Source organism: Amphiura filiformis, chromosome 12, assembly GCF_039555335.1.
Source record: "Amphiura filiformis chromosome 12, Afil_fr2py, whole genome shotgun sequence".
NCBI lineage: Eukaryota > Metazoa > Echinodermata > Ophiuroidea > Amphilepidida > Amphiuridae > Amphiura > Amphiura filiformis.
Genome location: NC_092639.1, coordinates 59,075,538 through 59,097,230, shown reverse-complemented (window position 1 = coordinate 59,097,230; position 21,693 = coordinate 59,075,538). Strand labels below are relative to the sequence as shown.

The window sequence follows — 21,693 nt, the reverse complement described above, 5'->3', positions numbered from 1 at the left end:
TCAACTTCATAAAACAGTAATTTCATATTTTAGCGGCAAGGAGCTGTGAGCAGGCAGTGCAAGACGTCGGTGAGCCCTTTTCCGGACTTCATACACCACAAGGATCAATGACTACACGGCGAGGGCTTTTCCGCATCTCATTATCCCATAAACACGATAACTTTTGTCTCCTTGAATCTTCCTCGTGAAGCTATTTACAAATTATATACAATCAGACAATCATTGCATATCGGCATAATAACTGGTCACTCCTCCAGACTCATTCTGATGATGGCAAGTCTCCTGTTGTAAATGAGTTGGTGCACATGCCAGATCGTGTGCCTATACCATCATGACCGTCATCAAGTAGCATAGCTGACCTCTTCCAAAGACTCATCTGAGATGACAACTTTCTCAGAGTGTCGGCGTATTGACCAGGTGAATTCCATTCACCTACGCCTATACGGTCAACTAACACCGTCTGATCACTTGGGGTACCTGCTGGTTGGCAGTCTTCCCCATTTATCAAGGGAGTGTCCTGACCACCAGTTAACTGTCTCCTTACAGCTAATCGTCTCCTGGCTCGTCTTCTAGATGATGGAGACTTCAGAGTCCTCCCTTTCTTCTTTGAACTGCTTGAGCATGCCATTTGGCAGGATGTATCATCACAGTCTTTCCCAATTAAGGGAGCATGCGGCCTGGTTAACTTTTTCTGGATCTTTAAGAAAGATAACCTTCTCCTGGCTCGCATTTGTGATGAGGGAGACTTCCGCTGCTTTTTCGATGATCTCCCAGTCTTCTTTTTCACATCTACAAATTGCACTTCAGCAATTCCATCTGCACTATCTACAGATGCTTCGTACTGATGCTTTCTGTACTTTTCAGCTTTGTAAAAAGCTTCTGTTTCCACTGCAAACTTGATTGCATCATCAAAAGTAGCAGGTTTTGCACGCAGGATGTTTAACCGCAACTCGCTTTCTCTGATAGCACTTATGAAGTATTTCTTTGCTATCTCCTGTGAGAAAGGACTTGGTATTGTTGGTAAAGCTAGCTTGACTAACTTCCTGATGTTGTGAGCTAGGTCAGGCAATGACTCTTTTGGGTGCCTTACTCTGTTATTGAGTTTCACCCAGAATAGCTCTTCCTGATTTTCGGTTCCAAACCTCAGGTTCAAACAGGCCACAAGTGAGTGGTAATCATGCCGTTCAGTCGGATCCAGATATCCCAGTACACTCTGAGCAACACCTCTTAGACTAGTTGCTAAACAAATGGATTTGGTATAATCATTCCATATATTCCATTCAGCAACAATTTCGAATTGTATCAAATAGTCTGACCAGGAAGTGGTCCCATCGTAAGTGTGAGGCTTTATTTTTACTCCAGGCTGAGTGTCATTGCTAGAAAGTTTAGGCCTACTTCTCACTGACTCATCACTTTCATGAACATTAAATTCATCACCAGCTAATATTTCTGAGCTGGTATCGGTTGGAGAAGTATCAACACTATCTTCAGTCGCTGCCATAATAAATCGTGAGCCAAAATCTGTTAAAATTTTGAATTATCCTACCGCCAGACACCAGTTGTAACGGGACCGAGCGTGCCCATAATACTTTTGTAAACGACTGATGGAGAAGACTAGCCTTCTAAACATACAAGTGGTAGCGTAGTATCAAAGACTAGAATTCTCCCCAAGACATGTTGAATCAGTGATGCATGAAAGGAGAAGTAACAGGTAAAAATGAGACTTGACAATTCTGTTTTATATCTGCTTCTTTTGTTATATCTTGTATTGTTATTTTGCTTTCATATTTGTCTTATCACATCACAATTCATAAATACAAGTAAACACTGGTAAATACACAATCTCTGTTGTTGATCATGACGATATTTCCTTATTTAGGCCTATCTCTTTTAAATCCAAATAAATTACCAATAAATGCTGCCGAAAAGTATATAGGCCTACTATCTGCTTGAATAATCAAGAAGCATAAAAATACAATTTAATCAACAGAATCTCTCATCACATGACATAGTCATAGGCTAGGCCAAGGCCTAGTAGGCCTACTACAGAGTATCCATGCCTGTACACCAAATACGTGCTTGCCATGCAACAATGAATGCACATAAATACAGTGCATAATTTTCCATTGGACTTGTGCATGTGTGCGGCAAGTCACTTGCACAGATTAGGCATAGGCGCTAGGCCAAATCACCGGAGTGTATAACCACCCTGGTGTTGCCACTATTGTGGTAGCCAAGCTGCCCCTAGCTCAATCTGAGCTCCTGAGTAGGGCGTATTTGCTTTGGTTGGCAGTGCTTACCCTGTGGTTTCCCTTTCAGGGTTCGTGGGTGGACTATTGTCCACCAAGCAATCTCATTAATTTGCGTCGTGCACGGCCTTTATATACTCTCCTGAACGCGTTCATGGAACCTTTTGGCGGCTGCGTTCAAAGCGTAAGCTCCGTTACTATGGATATCGCGCAGTCACTCCGCGTCAGGCGCTCACTTTCGAAAAGATTTTGAACATGACGAAATTTAATAACTAGAACTGCTAGTGTTTTTAAATCAGGAATCAAACTGATGACCCCTTTTGACCATGTAAAATGTGAAAATACTCAAAAATATCTTAAAATTCTACATCCTTAAACAATTACATCTTAAATAATCCAAAGTTTGATCAACAAAAGTCGTTTTTAAGGAAATTTACAATTTTTAGGAAAAACTTGTCTACGTACGCAGACGACTGATGGCCGGGGAGTTTCAAAATGTTGAAATCCAAAATTCTGTAAACCAACAAGAAAAACCTGAATTTCGTCCTGAATATTTACTCATAGACGGTATGTAATACCTTATTGTTTTCCTGACAAAATTATTTACACAATATTATAAGATCTCTGTACAATATAAGCTAATATAGCGGAAATAGTGAAATTTGAGGCCACTTTCGCACGTACGACATGACAAATTTCTCTGCCGTATTTTCAACCCACGGCAAAAACTGACGATCGACAGGTAAACAAATCCAAATATTTACAAAAATATACCTTGTGCAGAGCCATGCAATCATTTTTAAATGTATAATAACGATCAAAAACTACCACGAACACGTGAGCATCGTGACTTTTCTCTAAATATGAATTTGACAAGAGCTAAATTTTCGTATTTCTGCAATGGACAAACACACAGGAGGTAAGCTTAAAAACAGGCCAAAAATCTGAAATCGCATTTTGGCTCTCCGTTTCACTATTAAACGGGGTCTGCGGCAATCATAACATTATGCCTTTTAGAAAAATAATTATCAAGCATGAATCACATGGTTTTATTTGAAACAAACTCATATTGACCATAAAAACGAATAAAAACAGTCGGCTCTCAACACGCGATATTCAAAATTCCCACACCAAAATTATCTAAGTGCAATGACGTAATGGTTACTTGTGCTCCATTGTCGTCCGCCTTCATTGTATTACTGAGACGTCATTGCACTCGACGTTTTTATGGTCACTATGAGTTTGTTTTAAATAAAACCATGTGATTCATGCTTGATAATTATTTTTCTTATATATAAGGCATAATGTTGTGATTGCCGGAGACTTCTTTAAAGAGGAACCCCCGCCAGAGCAGTTCTTCTGGGGTGAACCAAACCTGCCTGGTTATAAAATTAATCAGTGACAAGGTCATCTCTGAATTTGATAGGTGCTAATTGATGCAATTGCCAATAACATTAAAACATCAATTAGCCCTTGTCAAATTCAGAGATAACCTTGTCACTGATTAATTTGATAACATTGCAGATTTGGTTCACCCCAGAACTGCTCTAGTGGGACTTCCTCTTAAAGGTTATCATAACACTCAAAATGTGAAGCAAATTTGTAGTGAACGTTTATGCAATAAATAAAATGATTTCCAAAATGTACTTATGATTTGAAGTTGCATTATGTTTTGTGTGTTTTAGTGTTTTTGATAATTGGTATAAAAACTACTTAAGGTTATAGACCAAATCACCCACCACTAATTGCAACAGAATCCATTTTGCATGCATTGCATCCATCTCCCAAAAGCTAACACAAAAGCATATCAAAAGTCCCAAAAAATCCAAGTAGTGGAACACTGCCTAATTTGCATAAATCCAAAATGGCCGTTTATGCGGGGGGTGAAATTTCAAATTTGGTTAAATCTTGCTAAAAACCACAATGTATTCCTCTCGACCAGTTGGATTAAAATTGGAGCATATTTCCATTGTAAACGACTGTGGACCCAAAATGTGACCTTTGACCTGTTTGCCTATAACTCAAGAACTTTATGTCAGAGACTGGAAAAACTATACTTTTTCTGTATCCTTATGATGAGAGCAAAACATTGGTATGGTTTCTAACAAGATTTGATTTGACCAACTTTGAAATTTCACCCCTGCATAAGCGGCCATTTTGGATTTATGCAAATTAGGCACTGTTCCACTACTTGGACTTTTGATATTTTCTTTAATAATAATAGGCCTATACTTTTCTGAAATGAATGGTGATGGTGATTAAATGGTTTCTGTTGCAGTTAGTGGTGGGTTAAACCCTGATTTTCCTTAATTTGATTGGCCTATTAAAGAAGCCATCCCACTTTTGTGTTCAAGTTCCTCCATGTCAATTATGTTCTCTACGATGAGAAAATTTTATCTCTCCACAAACAGCAATTTTTTTTCATCCAAAATGCCTGCTTCTCATCAAAATGCCTGTTTTCTCATCGTAACCAAATCTGTTAACACCAAAAAACCTTATACACAAAGTAAGGCTCTCACCTAACGGCTAATTATGTACTTGGGTACCGGATTGAATTTTCGAGCGGGCATCCGGCCCCCCTAAAAAAAAAAAAAAAACGCAAAAAAAAAACGCAAAAAAGTTAAACTAAAATTACTTGTTATACTAAAAAATCAAAGCTGGATAAAGTTGTATATTTAATAACTTTTGCTTCTATATAGGGCCAGGAACACATTTAATTAGTATGCATTGCTAGGATTTTTTAAGTACCGGTAGCAGAATTTCTACTTGGAACTTTGTTTTTTTGTGCTAAAAAGGAGATGCACAGGGCAATAATTGCTTAATTTTTTCTTCTAAATAGCGAAAATATATGTTTAACTTTATTTTAATATATATGGTTAGCTTTTATCAACCTTGATACACCAAAGTTTCATGTTCGAGTTTCTAAAAATAACGGAGTTAGACTCATTTTTTACCAAATCTGTGGATTTTAAACGTTACCATGGCAACAGAAGATAACGAAAACATATGTTTCACTTTACTCTGCTGTTTATGGTTAGCTATTATCAACCTTGACATACCTGTAAACTTTCAGATTTGAATTCCTAAAAATAACGGAGTTAGACTAATTTTTACCAAATCTGTGGATTTTAAACATGTTACCATGGCAACAGAAGATAGCGAAAATATGTATCCTTTTTTGACTATATATGTATAGCTTTGATCAACCTTGACACACCTGCAAAATTTCAGGTTCGAGTTCCTAAAAATAACGGAGTTAGACTCATTTTGGACCAAATTTGTGGATTTTAAACACGTTACCATGGCAACAGAAGATAACGAAAACATATCTTTCACTTTACTCAACTGTTTATGGTTAGCTATTATCAACCTTGACATACCTGTAAAGTTTCAGATTTGAATTCCTAAAAATAACGGAGATAGACTAATTTTTTACCAAATCTGTGGATTTGTAACATGTTACCATGGCAACAGAAGATAGCAAAAATTTATGTTTTACTTTATTTTACTATATATGGTTATCCTTTATCAACCTTGACATACCTGCAAATTTTCAGGTTCGAATTCATAAAAATACCGGAGTTAGACTAATTTTGACCAAATCTGTGGATTTTAAACATGTTACCATGGCAACAGAAGATAGCGAAAATATATGTTTCACTTTTTTGACTATATATGTATAGCTTTGATCAACCTAGACACACCTGCAAAATTTCGGATTCGAGTTCCTAAAAATAACGGAGTTAGACTCATTTTTGACCAAATCTGTGGATTTTAAACACGTTACCATGACAACAGAAGATAGTGAAAATAGAAGATTCACTTTATTTTACTATAGATGGTAAGTTTATATCAACCTTGACATATCTGCAAAGTTTCAAAAAATAACGGAGTTAGACTCATTTAAACCCTTTTCCCCCTTGATTTTCATCAAAATCGCAAAAATCATGTTTTTTTGACGTTTAGCTAAGATAGGGACTCTAGGAAGAATCCCTTAAAGTTAGGACACCTCCTGACCCCTTCCTAAGTTAGGAAGAAACTTAGGAAGGATATTCTTCCTAAGTTGCTTTATAATATAGAAGATAGGATTAATCCTAAAGTTAGGAAGAGTTCAAGACTTAGGAAGAATCAATTCATCCTAAGTCCGACTTAGGATGAATCCTAAGTTTTATGAAATAGGACCCTGGGATGCGTTTCGATGTGATATCCTCTTGTACGCGCTGAGGCAGCATCACGTCATGATCACCTATTGTTATGAGCCGTAATGACTCAAGGCCAAAATCACCTTTTACCCGAATTCACACGAATACACAACAAAAATACACTGTTTGATTAAGTTAACAAAATCTAAGTCTTTAATTAAAAGTAAAATATGCTTGATACGCGACAACAAATGCACAATGCACATATAATATAATCAAATAATTACAAATGCCCAATCACGAATTGTGATCAATTATTTTGAGCCTTTTGGCATATGAATGATCAAGAGGTTCAAAACAAGCCTATAAAATTGTACGCCCAGGGCCGGATTTACCTTGTTGGGGGCCCTGGGCCAGGCCAACATTTGGAGGCCCCCAAACGCACCGTGAGGAAGCATTGTCAACACGAGTCAATGAGACAAGAAAATGCTCGCTAGTCCACAAAATAAAAGGATTCGCTAGTCTGAAGTTAGGTGTAGGGTTAAGGTACCAGCGAATTTTGCGGATAGATACCTTGATATTTTTACACCGAAATAACAGAAGTAAAAGTTGCATTATGATGCTGACTGGAATAATTTCAAAATAAGTAGGTGACACAAAATTTATTAAAACACTTTTAATATCAGTTTTACCAAGACAAATGTTTTGAACATGGAAAAGGAGATGACAGGGTATGTGTTTTGCACAAATAAATTAAGGGAACTGGAATGAGCGTTTTGAGCGTTTCGATAGTATTTTTTTGTGGGACATGAGAGTACATCAGAACTATCGAATTGCATTCTGAATACAAAGAATGTCTTTCTGGTAATCAAAATATTAATTTTTAATGATTTGCCATAAAATGTGTATTACATTGCGAATTTAAAAAAAAATCAAAATTATTTGATATCAGAATGACATTCTTCGTATTCAGAATGCAATTCGATATGTCTGATGTGCTCTAATGTCCCACAATAAATACTGTTCAAACGTTCATACCCCTTCCCTTAATCAAAATAAAAGCAATCTCATTTTATTTTTACACCCAATACGCTTCTGTTCATATTTTTTGGCTTTCCTCAATATTGCATTTACTGACTTCCGCCTCATCGACTCGCGTTGATGCACATTTTTTATATCTATCATAGACAACAACCCGCATTCTCACCGAGTCATTGCCAGCGTCACAAGTTCGTTTCTAATCTCGCGCCTAATATCATTTACTGATGTTACCCTGGGGCTATGTTTCAAGATCATTACCAAGATTATAAATACAATGTAGTACCGTCACGCATTCGCTGTCATGTTAGCATGTACAGACTTACAAATGAATGCCAGATTGGTGACGGAAGATATCGGTCACATCGGGTTTTTAGATGTCTACTCCCTATTCCAGAAAAATACAGCACTGATTTTTTTGGGATTAAAAAAAATCAAGTTCTGCCAAATTAAACTTAGCTCAATCCTGATCATTTATTTAGTACTAACTGGAAATAAAAGAAAAAGTCCACTATTTTACTAATTTCTTGAAAAAAGAGCCAAAAACATGCATTTTCGAGTCACAAAAATCATTCAAAATCTTGAGTATGCCGAAATTTTGTGTTTTTATGTAACTTTAATTAAATGATTGGTTATAAGAATGAAATATATCATTTCCAAAAATTAGAATGCATAAACTGAAATTAGTCTTAGTTCAAGTCTTTGGGCTTGATTGTTGCATCATACGGAAAACACCCTAAAAACGCATATTTTTGGCCATTATTTCCAAAATTGGCCAAATGTTAAAATTGGACTTTTATTGCTAGTTAGGACTAACTAAAGGATTAGGATTTAGCTATGTTTCATTTGGCAAAACAGGATAATAATTTTTGAATCCCAAAAAATTAGGGCTGTATTTTTATGGAATATGGAGTACGTCTGTACGCATGGGAGACATCCGATAACCTACTTTTGATTTGAAATCATGAGGATGATTATAATATGATCTGTTTTGAACACCTTTCTATCTTTCGTGTATTGAATGGGAATACAAAAAGCAATTTTAAATGTTAAAAATAACAGGATAGGTGCAGGTAATATGGGCCACTTAAGCTCATTTGCATAATTGGCATAAAGTCAAATAAAGACACACAGACAATATAATTTTCAGATCTGTTTCACAAAATTGGTGATTACATAATTATATTTTTAACTTAAACATGCAAAGTACTATTGTGTTGAAATGCCACATTAAAATCGGAGCATGTTTCACCCAGACAATAGATTTTCACAAAATCCCTTCTTATTTGCTACGGTTTTTCACACGGTCTTAGTTATTTTGCGCCTCGTGTACCAAACTTTACTTGCAATCTTACTTAATTTCGAGGGTAGTACCCTTAAAGCCATATTATAACATTTGCTGAGGAGAACGCCCTCACAAGTGTTTTAAATTCTGGTTTTTACACGATTGTAACGTACTTTAGTCAATAAAGATACTCTGCAAAAATCAAGACTTTAGGTGCTATAGTTTGGTCAAAATCCGAGATTTTGAATAAAACGATGGAACCGGCGTTTTATTATTACGATGGAAATATTAGTCGAACACGTATGCACAGTACGTACACGGCGTGCGGGTTACACATACACACACACCCCGAGGATCGTACTGTATTACAACCGCGGGAGAAACATGCATGGGCGCTAGTAGTAAATTCCAATTTTCTATGTTTTACCTTACTTGTTCGGCTCAAAATTAAAAGGGGACATATCTGAAAATCTATGGTAAAAGCTAACATTTTATGTAAAATAAAGTATGGTAAAACTACAAATAACTAAATTCAATTGCCTCTCGTATCTTGATTTGTGTACTGTAAACATTTTTTATAATGGAAACCAAAAATTTAAGGCCGATCTTTGTATATTAAAGAAAAAGAATAAAAACACAACCATGAATAAGTCGATGAATTTTACAGTCGCATCAACAACAGATCCTCTATCTAAATCGGGAACGATTGATTAATGTCAACAGCTTTTGTAACTTCAGTCTAAATTCATCATGTAATATTCACTCACTCAGAATCATTTAAACAAGACAGACACATTAGCCCAAAGTTAATAAATAACTATTGTTAAGGACCGCCAATGACTACCACTGTATTTGAACTGATATTTAAGCCGCAGATTGATGACATGTTTGCCAAATTAATTCTTTTAGCTACACGTGAAATTTTTATTAGTCGCTACCGGTGTTCAGCCCGCCAAATTCTTGGGATGATGAGGAATTACCGGTTGAAAGATAATAGCATTTGCAACACGAACTGTACGAAGTAAATCTATAGACAAGGATTTTTCAAAAGCCAAACAGGTATGAAGAAGGTATAACGCCCGGGATTTAACGGTGCAGTTTGTTTTTGGGGTTTTTTTTCGTTTGTTGGAACAAATAAAAATTGCTGATTTCTGTTAAATTTCACCTTTTAAGGTGTGTTCCCAGCAAACACAAAAACGTTTTAAAAACGTTTTAAATAAGTTATATTTTGGTTTAGGTAAAAACGTTTTAATAACATTAAAATGTCGGGTTATATAAAGGTCATGATAATGTTTTAAAACGTTTTGTTCGAAAACACACTATAACAATATTTTTTAATGTTTTCAAAAAATGTTATTGTAAACTATTTTTGCAAACATTTTTGCCAAATATTGTGTCAATACTTAAATAACATTATGTTAAAATATTTGAACCCAGCAAACACAGAAATGTTCTTAAAATGTTTTTTTTTCAAAACCTTTGAATAACATTTAAATGTCGGGTTATATAAAGGTCATGAAAACGTTTTTAAAACGTTATTGAAAATATTTTGGGCAAACATTTTTCGCAAAATATTTTTTCAACCCCAAAATAACATTCTGTTTAGAATGTTTTGTATCACGTTTTCAAGAATGTTTTTGGAATGTTATTAAAACGTTTTTATACCCTTTATATAACCCGAAATTTAAACGTTTTCTGTAAAACATTTTTGTTTGCTGAGCAGTAGATTATCAAAAAATGTTTTTTTAAGGTTATGAAAACGTTTTATAGTCTTAATATACCCTTTATATAACCCGACATTTAAACCTTTTATAACTTTTTGCGAATGATGTCGAAAACGTTTTGCGTTTGCTGGGTTATGTTCTAAACCTTCACAAAAAGTAACACAGCCGTTACAAATACGCCTATAGCTTCAGAACTATTATTCGTATTCACAATAATTTAACATAAAAAGAACGATTTACGCGCATTTTGATATCCAAAACGTCCATGCAACATGGTTCAAAACTAGCAATACAGTGGTGCAAGAAAAATACCTCAATTTAAAAGTTGCAGTATATTGTATTGATTTGAATTCAGCGGGAAGATAATACCCGGCTTTGCATACAACAATACTTGCTTAATAAACATTGCTGTGCTGTAAAATGCAACATTTAAATTTGGGTATTTTTCTTTAAAAACATACTACGGTGTTGCTAATATTCAACGACATTTTACAAAATCAAAATGCGCGTGGTAAATAAACCGAAGTTCTTTCTATGTTAAATTATTGTGAATATGATTAATAGTTCTAAAACTATAGGTGTATTTATCTGGCTGTGTTACCTTTTGTCATTTGAAGGTTATAATCCAATGATAGAATTAAAAATATGTTCTGCTGATGTATTCTTGGTTTTTTAACGTTGACAAAATAATATTAATCTACATCTCACCATGGCTAAATAGAAAGCCGCATCATTGTGGGGTTTGTTGTTATTATCACTCACATTTGAAACTGCACAGCAGTACGAAACGAATGAGTCAGATAATTTGTTTGGGATATGCTATAAACATGATAAAGGATAAATTAAAATAGTTTGCATACACTTAACGGGCGACAAACGTGGACACTGGTGCGGATGACATTTCAATGTTTAATTGACCTGATAAAATAATTAATTGCCTGTATGACGTAGATGAAATAGGGGAACCACTCTTACATAACAAGAGTGTAAATGCATTTATTTTAACATACCGTATATGTATACGTTATTACGCGTAAAGAAATAAACTGATCACAAAAAGTATCCGTACACTTAAAACAAAAGCAATATTTTGAAGACTCTAAAGCTAAATTATGTAATTTATAGATGAATAACTATGTTCTGCGTATTTTGATCTGGACGACGCGTGCTCCGCTCAAGTTATATTTATACCAATTTGAATTACCGGTACATTGTGATATTTCAACGCGTCGCTCACTTGTGTTTTGAGACAAGAGTCACTTTGTCACTGAAATGCTCTATTTTTTCATTCAAATTGGTATGAAGTCGCTTTGTGGCGAATGGGATGATCAAAATACGCAGAACAAAATTATCCATCAATTGGCTTCTTCATTGGGCAAGTGAGGTTTAGTTTATGATATTGCTTTTGTTTTAAGGTTTTGGGTATTTGTGTGATGTGCGTTCACACAAGAGTCAACGTAATGAATTATGAATGTTATTCGAAGTGCAGAGTCGAATGAAAGCAAACAAACGAACAAAACAACTGTTTTATATTTGACATTCAACTATAAATCGAATGTTACAACATTCAACAAGTTTTCAGTTCCAAAGTTGTACCTCTGAAACCACGAAAACAACTTGTGGCTACCAACATGACCATATAATGACGTCCTACCAGGAACAGAAGGCGGTCCTCTTATCAAGATCTATTTTAGGAAGTTCAACTACAGAGCGCAACTTTCATTTCAAAGCCATGGGCGCATTCCAAAGACCATTTGATATTTAATACGGCAAATTGTCTTCTCAATTTCATGTCTTTTAAAACTGCATAATATTCTGATTATTTTACAGATAGATCAGTAAATGTAGATGCAAGGGGAGGCGATGTTTGGAGATTAGTGTTTCCATTGATATTCAATTTCAAAAATAATGTAACATTCAGATTCAGATTTCGTTTGATTTCTGTGAAAAATATCTGTGACATTTATGATATACCCTTATAACAGTATAATGCTGCATCTAAAACTGACGGAGTGTGGTGTTTCGAGATCAAACGATATGTTTTGTGAAAATTAATTTCTTTAAATTTGATAGCCCTTCTATTCCTACTTAAACTGGTACTTTGTTGGCCAATTTGGGTCTAAAATGCTCATTTAATGAGTTACCATGGTTACCGTAGTTACCAAAACCTATTCTTCTTCTTCTTGAGTTAGGTTTAATGTGGTGAATGTTTTTCACCACACAGCGTCGTCGACGTCTTTTTGAAAAAGGGGTACTTTTTCAGAAGGCATCGCCATTTAGGGGGTCCCTTTTCAGCCAAATCTTTAGACGTTTAGGGTTAGTAATATTATTGTTTGAGTGAGTTTGCATTAATTTGATAAAAATCACAAATTTTTAATTGATTCTTGTTACCTTTGTGCATGTTTTCGTTAGTATCTATAGGTCTGCAACTTCAAAAAGACACCTTGGGTATTAAATTAGCTCATTTTCCTGTTTACGCCACTCAGGGTATAAATTAGATATTTCTCAGTTGACGCCATTTAGGATATGGTTTTTTGCATGTGCTACGCCATTTAGGGTAGGATTTTGCATATGCTGTTTCGCCATTAAGGGGTGCAATTTGGCTATGTGAAGATTCGCTATTAAGGGTGCATTTCAGAGGTGGTCGGACGCGGGTGTGTAGCACTTTTGTGTGAGAGTTACCTCCCCGGGATCGTGTCATATTCTTAAAAATGAGCATTAGGGCATTAGATTTTGCTCCTCACGTGATTAAAGTTGCTCCTGAAAGTGTCTCCAAGTCCTGCAAGCCTCAGACTCAATCCCTTAACAGCTAGTGCTTCTAAATTTAACGAACAGAAGACAGCTATTGCACAAACAACTTCAATCTCACGACGATACACATAATATAATATGATATAATCTTTCAATATTTACTTACAGGAGTGTTAGCTTAAGGGTAGACGTGGTATTGTTGGTCGAAGCAACCAAAAAATCGATTTGAATTATCTAGATCAATATATTATTGAAAAATAACACCTTGATATTTTGCAAAAGTTTATTCTACAAATCCTATACTTTGCAAACTTGCTTAATTTATTGTTGTTAATGAGTTATGTACGTTTTACAAAAGTGTTGTTGTTTCAGCTCTTTTTACAACATAACTCAAGAACCACAGGACCTACAAAAGTATATCTGTGATATTTTAATTCTTCTACACGCTCGCTATGAAATTAGCAATGCAGTTTTTACCAAAGCTCACTACCATTAGCAAGATGCTGTGAACTACCAAATCGCAACAGTTTAAAATAGTTAATAACCTTAATATACACAATTTACACTGTCCCGCGTAACAACTTCAATACATATCCTATAGGCTATGTACTTACCACTTTTACCCACACCATTCATTCCAATAATAGCAATTCGTACTTCTGTTTGCGTAGCATGGCGTTTTCGTCTTCCAAATGGACTGGACGTCGACATAGTCAGTTTTAAAAATCACTCCTCTTCTTCTAAGTAAATCCTGTTTTATTCCATCCTATGTAGTTTGGATATGTTGATTGTTCTTGTGCATAAATTTCATGAAATCATTTTGATTTATCTGCGCAATCTAACACCTTCCATATCTGATATAGGTTGGAAAATTAATCATTAATCATGCATCTCCTATAGGTTTGAGTTCCAACACGCATTGGATGAATAATATCCTTATTAATTACAAGTCGCCGATATGCTATGATTGACAAGATAGTTAAATAGCCTTTAATAATTAATTATAACTAATCATGAACAATTTGATCATAGATCATTTGGAGCCTTTGGAGCCTTACACGATGACGTGGTCCATTTAAATGGTGTGATTAATAAATTGAAGAGTAGTTATATGCTTCCGTACAGACAATGTGGTTACAGGTTTAGTGCGTGATAAACACACACACATTCAGAAAAGCCCAGTAGACTGGCCCTTGCTTGCATGTATTTATATCATATCACCATAATATCATCTTCAGCAACGGCTGATAAAGTTTGTTTTTCGCAGTATCGAAAACGGATTAGAAAAGCTTTAAAGTTACTGCGAATAAAATCCGTCAGCTAATCATTGTTACCATGGTTACTGGTGCTATCCATGTACAGCTGGTGTGGATTAATTACAGCACAATTATTCGGAACTTCACTTTCGATTAATTAAAAATGAAGATGAAAGAAAGCTGTTAAAATTATGATGATAACCTCTCGAGCAGTACGTCGACTGGATGTCGTATTGATGAATGGAGATATACACAAACAATGGTCCTCTCTCCTGATGACTATCTTCACATGGGTTTTACATCGTCATGAATCAGAGCTAATCAGGAACGCAAAATCACAGCAGTTCCAATAAAAAACGAAGAAGACTAACCAAAACTCATGTATGGACACCAGATGATAATTTTCCATATAGCGAAGAATAATTTTAGCGAATATCATATTATATTGCCCGCAAGGCGAGTTTGGCGATCACGGTCAAAAGCAATTTCATACAGCATGCATGCCATAGTCTCCTTGTGCGACCGATCGCTGTTTGTCTCTATTGCACTTTGGTGAACTTTTAATAGACTACTAAGTTTCTGGTATATTTTTTCCCATGGCGCTCTACTATTCATTATATATCGCGTTTTTGTGAGAGAGTCTTGTTTTTATTCCTAAAAGGCATAATTTGAAATCTTTTGTGAAAATTGCAATCTAATATGTGGGGTCAATTATTATTCATTCGTTTGTGTTTGCAGCGGTTAATTTAACGGGATATTTTGATAATATTTGAATAAAAATCAAACTTTTGTTGAATAACTGGTGCATAACTAAAAGAACAATACTTATAATATTATTTGATTATAAAGTGCCATTCACTAGGGCGCATTTTTGCTATACCAATGTATTAATTTGCTTTTTAATCAATAATACAAATGTTTAATTCAATTCTGATTTCAATTATGAAATTGAATTACAAATGCTCATAACAAATATCAAATCATTATTTACATGGACAAATATTGTTTTGATAAATTTTGATAAAAATTGTCAAAACATTGATTTTATATATTTTCAAATGCAAGACTTTTGGTCTTTTTTCAGGCCTACTAAATGCACATTTTACGCCAACGTGAAAAAGCGCCGATGACAGAAAGCTAACATTTCTCTTCCATAAGCGGTTCAGGTCAATATATTTGGTCAATTCCAGCCAAAGCGGGCCAAAATTCTCTCTGGGGCCATTTTGAAAATGTTTTCCTTTTCAATTCTAGACTTATCAAATGAGACGATCATGTCTAGTGAATCATCAGGTGGAAGTGCCATCGGATTGAAAAATAACTTTTCTTGCTAGACCAAATAAAGTGTTAAATGCGCATATGCATGTTACCCATGAATTCAAGCATTTTTCACCTGTTGTACGCCATAAAATTCCACTTTCTTTAATATCTTTCAATATTTTATGTGTGACTCATATACACTAGAAATCGGTGAAGACTTTGAACGTAAAATAGAATTTTATTACATATATCTGCAAAGAAATATTTTGGTTATTACAAATTTTAAGAAAGAACCAGGTGTACAGTTAAGATTGTGTCAATTCTTCGAACTCTTTCCAAAGTGGCTGTCATTTAACATTACTGTATTATTTCGAAAGATTAGAATAAATGCTTCATATAAATATAAAGTTAGATTTTGTATCTCGTCGCAGGATGAGGATCTCGGATGGATTCGTGGGTAACAGCGTCTGGAAAATAGCAATTCCTATTAATTTTTTAAATAAAAATAAAAAATACTTTTCCGTATGTCAATAATTCAGGCTGCAATGGCACTAAAATGAATTGTAATCAAAATACAGACTACATGGAATATTTAGAATGGATCATTATGGCATTTTGGGTATAAAAATTTTGAGAATAATGAAGTTGCCAAATTCAAATAGACAGAGCAAACAGTTTTATATTATTATTTTAGTAAAATCATTCCATATTTTCATGCAGCAATATTCTATTAACTCGTGTTTGACAGTTCCTATGAACTAAAACACTATCAATACATTGTTAACTATAATTTAAGTAGGGATTCGTGGGTAACCAAAATGTTCGTGGGTAACACATATTTGAAGGTATGTATTGGTAAGCGGCAAAATAGAAAATATTACAGAAGGTTGGAAACCACCATGCGGTTATTCCTCCATTGTGTTTCAATGATTCCCGTTTCTCTAACCAATTGCATTTACCTAAAAATGGTAATTTAGGATAATCAATCAAAACTTCATGATGCAGCTTCAGTATACCTTCAAGAGGACGCTATTAAACAGGACTGTTTTGGAACCTATTTCGCATGTTTTCAAAATGTTAAGATGCATAAGAAACATATAATTTACGAGTAAATCCTTGGATTCGTGGGTAACGCCGAATTCGTGGGTAAAGCTATAAGTACTATAGTACCGTTTGGGGTTTGCGTTTCTTAGGTGTATAAACTGTAAGTACTGTCAAAATTATAGCATACCCATGGCTTGAATATGTGCTGATTTAAACTTAAAATAAACAATCTCCTTATTTTTCAAGGTTAGCATCTATTCGGGATTCGTGGGTAACAAAAGTTTAAACCGTCGTAGATTCTTTTTAAAGCGGTGAACGTATTTTTACGATTTACAATTTTAAGCGCTTGTCAAACTAAATTCAGTGTCCAAAGTCATTAAATGTTAATTTAAGTTATGGCAATTATATTTGCTGGACTCGTGGGTAACAGTTGATACGTGGGTAACGTCAAATTTGATTTTATGGAATTTTATAGGTAAAACGTATTTGCATAAAATAATCACTTGGACCTCAGAATTATAGAACGAAACTTCGTTTCATGATTATAGTCATTTATGGCATATTCACTTAACATTTTTCAGAACGATCATTTTATTTTTGATACGCGGGTAACAAAATTATTAGCCAAATTGACTTAATGGCCTCTAGAGTCCACAAACTTTGGTGGAATTCAATCGTTTTACATATGATGAGAGATCATGCAAACGTCTTTCTAACGGTAATAATTTCATTTTGATTGAAGGACATTCAATGACATATATGGTGCTTTATCTTTGAATTCGTGGGTAACGCCAATTCATTTAAGCTATCATAACTTGTCCCCTGGAATGACTTGCTAGTAAAGGCCTATATGCACAAAGAGAGCACATTGGACGTGACATGATATGCTCCATCAATAACGTGATTTCCTTTATTAATGACATTTTAAAGTGGAAAGTTAACATAGAGAGAATTTTGTCCGCTTTCGCTGGAATTGACCATTTATATATAAATAACAGAAGACCGGCTGAATATGTGAGAAGAAGAATCAATTTGAATTAGAAATTGAATAATATATGCATGAAAAAGACCGAAATGTACTACCTGCTACAAAAATAATAAAATTTATTAAGCCAATCAACGACATGGTTAGAATCACTTGTACAGTTGAAGAACTTGGATTAAGCTTAACATTTCATTTAATATTTAGAAGTAAAACAGTATTTTAATTGGTCACTGTCAGATATTAGGATATAACCAATCAGAAACACTGTTAGATAGTCAGTGGGTCTCAGAGATTTATTTACTGTTTTACATACAGTGGTCATGCATAACCAGACCACTTTCCCTTTGTCTTATCTTGAATTCAAATTTTAAAATATGTTGTGAAGATACATTTTATTAGTATAAATAATGACGAAGAGTACAACAAGGATGTCCAATATCACCCATCCCATTTGCAATGAGCGTCGAGCATCTTGTGCCGCTCCATTTAATAATTAGACATAGAGGGGACTGCAGAAATGTGCTCTTGTTCAATTCGTTGTTTGTACTAAAACAAGCATACCTTTCGAACTAAGATTGTTCATGGTATCTGATCATAGATACGAAACAAATGAACAAGCAAACAAAGCAAAATATTATTAGAATAATGAATTACAGTAAATTATAATGACAAATATGAGAAAAGTACATTTCTCTGGGTTCTGAGTCCTAGAGTGATCAAAATTCATAACGTATGAAATTAGGGAATGATACCAATAATCGTTTATCTATATTAATCTTTATTTCTTTCGTCTTTTGTTGTTGACTAGGTAACTATCAGGTGTTTTGTTGTAAAGAAATCTGAACTACCTATACAAAAAAAAGAAATAATGTGAGTCAACATATAATAATCGGGTATAGGTTAGTCTCAGACCACGTATATCAAAGTATCGTTACACTGCAAAAAGGAGACATTTTCTGAGGCCTAAAAAAGAGATTTGTATTGCCCTTTTGGACCTACCCTAAAATCTAGGGTTAGGTTTTTTTTTTTCATATTTGAATTTTAATACTTAATATACAATACTACATAAAAATGTGTTGAAAATATTTTGCCTGTTTTTATTGCTACTGAACAACTCTGTTATTTTAAAAACAAGCCTAAGAAACCAATATGCCGCAGCATCTATTCTATTCATCTATTGTTTCCAATTTGAGCGCTGACATAATGGAAAATGTTGTCAATTAATAATCATGAGAGTGTAAATTCGACGTCCAATTTTCGAAATTGGGTGACTTGTGTTTGACAGGTGTAAAATACATCTGACTGGGTGTTTAAGTACATATCATTAGATTTATAAAGTTTCTGGTAGGCTATATTTTTCCCATGGCGCTCTAACTAACATTCATTACATCGCGTTTTTGCGAGAGAGTCTTGTTTTTATTCCTAAAAGGCATAATTTGAAATCTTTTGTGAAAATTGCAATCTAATATATGGGGTCAATTATTTATTCGTGTGTTGCAGTGGTTAATTTAATGGGATATTTTGATAATATTTGAATAAAAATAAAACTGTTGTTGAATAACCAGTGCATAGCTAATTCATTTTGATATTAAGGTCATAATATCTCTGATTTCCATTATGAAAATCATAAAATCAAAATAATTATTTACATGGATAAATACTCTTTTGATAAATTTTAATAAAAATTTTCAAAATATTGATTTCATAGATTTTTTAAATGCAAGACTTTTGGTCTTTTTAAAGGCCTACTCAATACACATTTCTAATCATATTGATTTGATACGTCAACATGAAAACTCGGAACCAAGGGAGAACAGTGCCAGTGCATTGATTGGTCACCCCAGGTTAATAAATAAATAAATAAATAAATAAATAAATAAATAAATAAATAAATAAATAAATAAATAAATAAATAAATAAATAAATAAATAAATAATAAGCGCCGGTGACAGAGAGATAACATTTATATTTATATAACAGAAGACTTGCTGAATTTGTGAGAAGGAGAAATAATTTGAATTAGAAATTGAATAATATAGGCATGAAAAAGACTATGTACTATCTGCTACAAACAGAATAAGATTTATTAACTAAAGCTAATTAAGGACATGGTTAGAATGAAGAGCTAGGATTAAGCTTAACATTTCATTTAACATTTAGAAGTAAAGCTGAATTTAATTGGTCATTCAGATGACTGTATCATGTAATGAACCAATCAGAAACACTGTAAGATAGGCAGTAGGTCTCAGAGGTTTATTTACTGTTTTTTAATATAGTGGTCATGCATAACAGACAAATTTCCCTTCGTTTTGTCTTGAATTCATATTTTAAAATATGTTTTGAAAAACATGAAAATACATTTTATTAGTACAAATAATGACGAAGAGTAGGGCCTACAACAAGGGTGTCCAAAATCACCCATCTCATTTGCAATGAGCGTTGAGCTATTTGTGCCGCTCCATTTAATAATTAGACATGGAGGGGACTTTGCAAATGTGCACTTGTTCAGTTCTTTGTGTGTAATAAAACAAGCATACCTTAAGTCACTGAGAAACTTGCTACTTCGGACCATCAATATGGTGACTCTTAAAATTAGAGGGAAACCACGGGGTTTACCCAACCTTCGCAGAACATTTTATCAATACGATCGCGCTGATGTAGAGCAATTAAATTATCTGGTTTCAAATACTGACTGGTACAATGTTTTCAAAGATGACTGGCCCATTGGTCGGGTCTTGGACTCCTTCACAGAGACCTTTTTCTCTTATATAGATAAATGTATACCTATTAAAAAGGTTACTAAAAAACGTAAATTTAAACCATGGTTTTCTCATGATCTGAAGCGTATGAGTACTAAAAACAGAAAGCTTATCATAAAGCTAAACGTAGTGACAGACAAGCTGATTGGGAAACTTATCGTAAGTTGAATAATGAATTTACCTATGCTAAGAAACAGGCCTACAATTCTCACTGGGAAGTCAAGTTTGCCAAAATGATAACTTAAAAGTTTCTGGTCATTTGTTCGCTCTAAACGTGCTGAGCCAGATTCTTGTTCTTTTGTCATTGATGGTATTCAATCATCCAACCCGTCTGAAATTGCAATAGTTTCAATCACTTATTTGCCAGTTATTTTACCAATTCCAGTCATGTCAGGGAGGTAACTTCTCCTGTTCTTGATGTCCCCACCATAAGTCATATTAAAATATCTGATGACATGGTTTAAAAAAAACTCAGGAGTCTCTCCCCTGACAAGGCAGTTGGTCCTGATGAAATCTCATGTCGTATGCTCAAATTATGTGCAAACCTCATCTGCCCTGTTCTCACTCGCATTTTCAACATATCCATTTCAACTGGTAATCTTCCTTCATGTTGGAAGACCGCTAATAATTGTTCCGGTGTATAAAAAAGGTGATCGGAGTGATTTCAAAAATTATCGTCCAATTGCACTTACATCAATTATTGTCAAATTTCTGACCACATCTGTAATCATCTTTTGTATAACGGTCTTCTTTACACTGACCAGCATGGATTTTCTCCTGGGAAATCGTGTACCACTGCTTTAAATGAAGCCGTTTGTGAGTGGAACAAAATTTTGGATCGTCGTACATCCCCGACACCGCGTATTGACTTAGTTTCAGTTGATTACAGTTGCGCTTTTGACTCTATCTCGCATGCAGTTCTTTTGGCAAAGCTGCATCGCACTTATGGTTTTAGGGGTCCACTCCTAAGCTGGATCTCTTCTTTCATTACCATCTGCAAGCAGAGGGTTGTTTTCCGTGGTTAAATGTCCAATTTTGTTTCTGTCCTCTCAGGTGTGCCCCAAGGGTCGGTGTTGGGGCCACTGCTTTTTAATATTTATGTCAATGACCTCCATCTTCACCTCTGCTCCAAGATTTTTCAATACGCTGATGATACCTTTTTATTTCGCACAATTACCAATGATTCTGATATTGAAATTCTTC

General features: G+C 34.5%; 1 protein-coding gene across 1 annotated transcript in view; it reads right to left on the bottom strand.

The window, feature by feature from the left end:
* Positions 1–14,980, bottom strand: part of LOC140166499 (ras-related and estrogen-regulated growth inhibitor-like) — a 31,674-nt gene extending 16,694 nt beyond the window's left edge. Inside the window, exon 1 of the mRNA XM_072189978.1 lies at positions 13,804–14,980. Coding sequence (XP_072046079.1) covers positions 13,804–13,900 — 97 coding nt within the window. The 5' untranslated portion in view covers positions 13,901–14,980. The remainder of the gene's footprint in view (positions 1–13,803) is intronic.
* Positions 14,981–21,693: the final 6,713 nt, after the last annotated feature.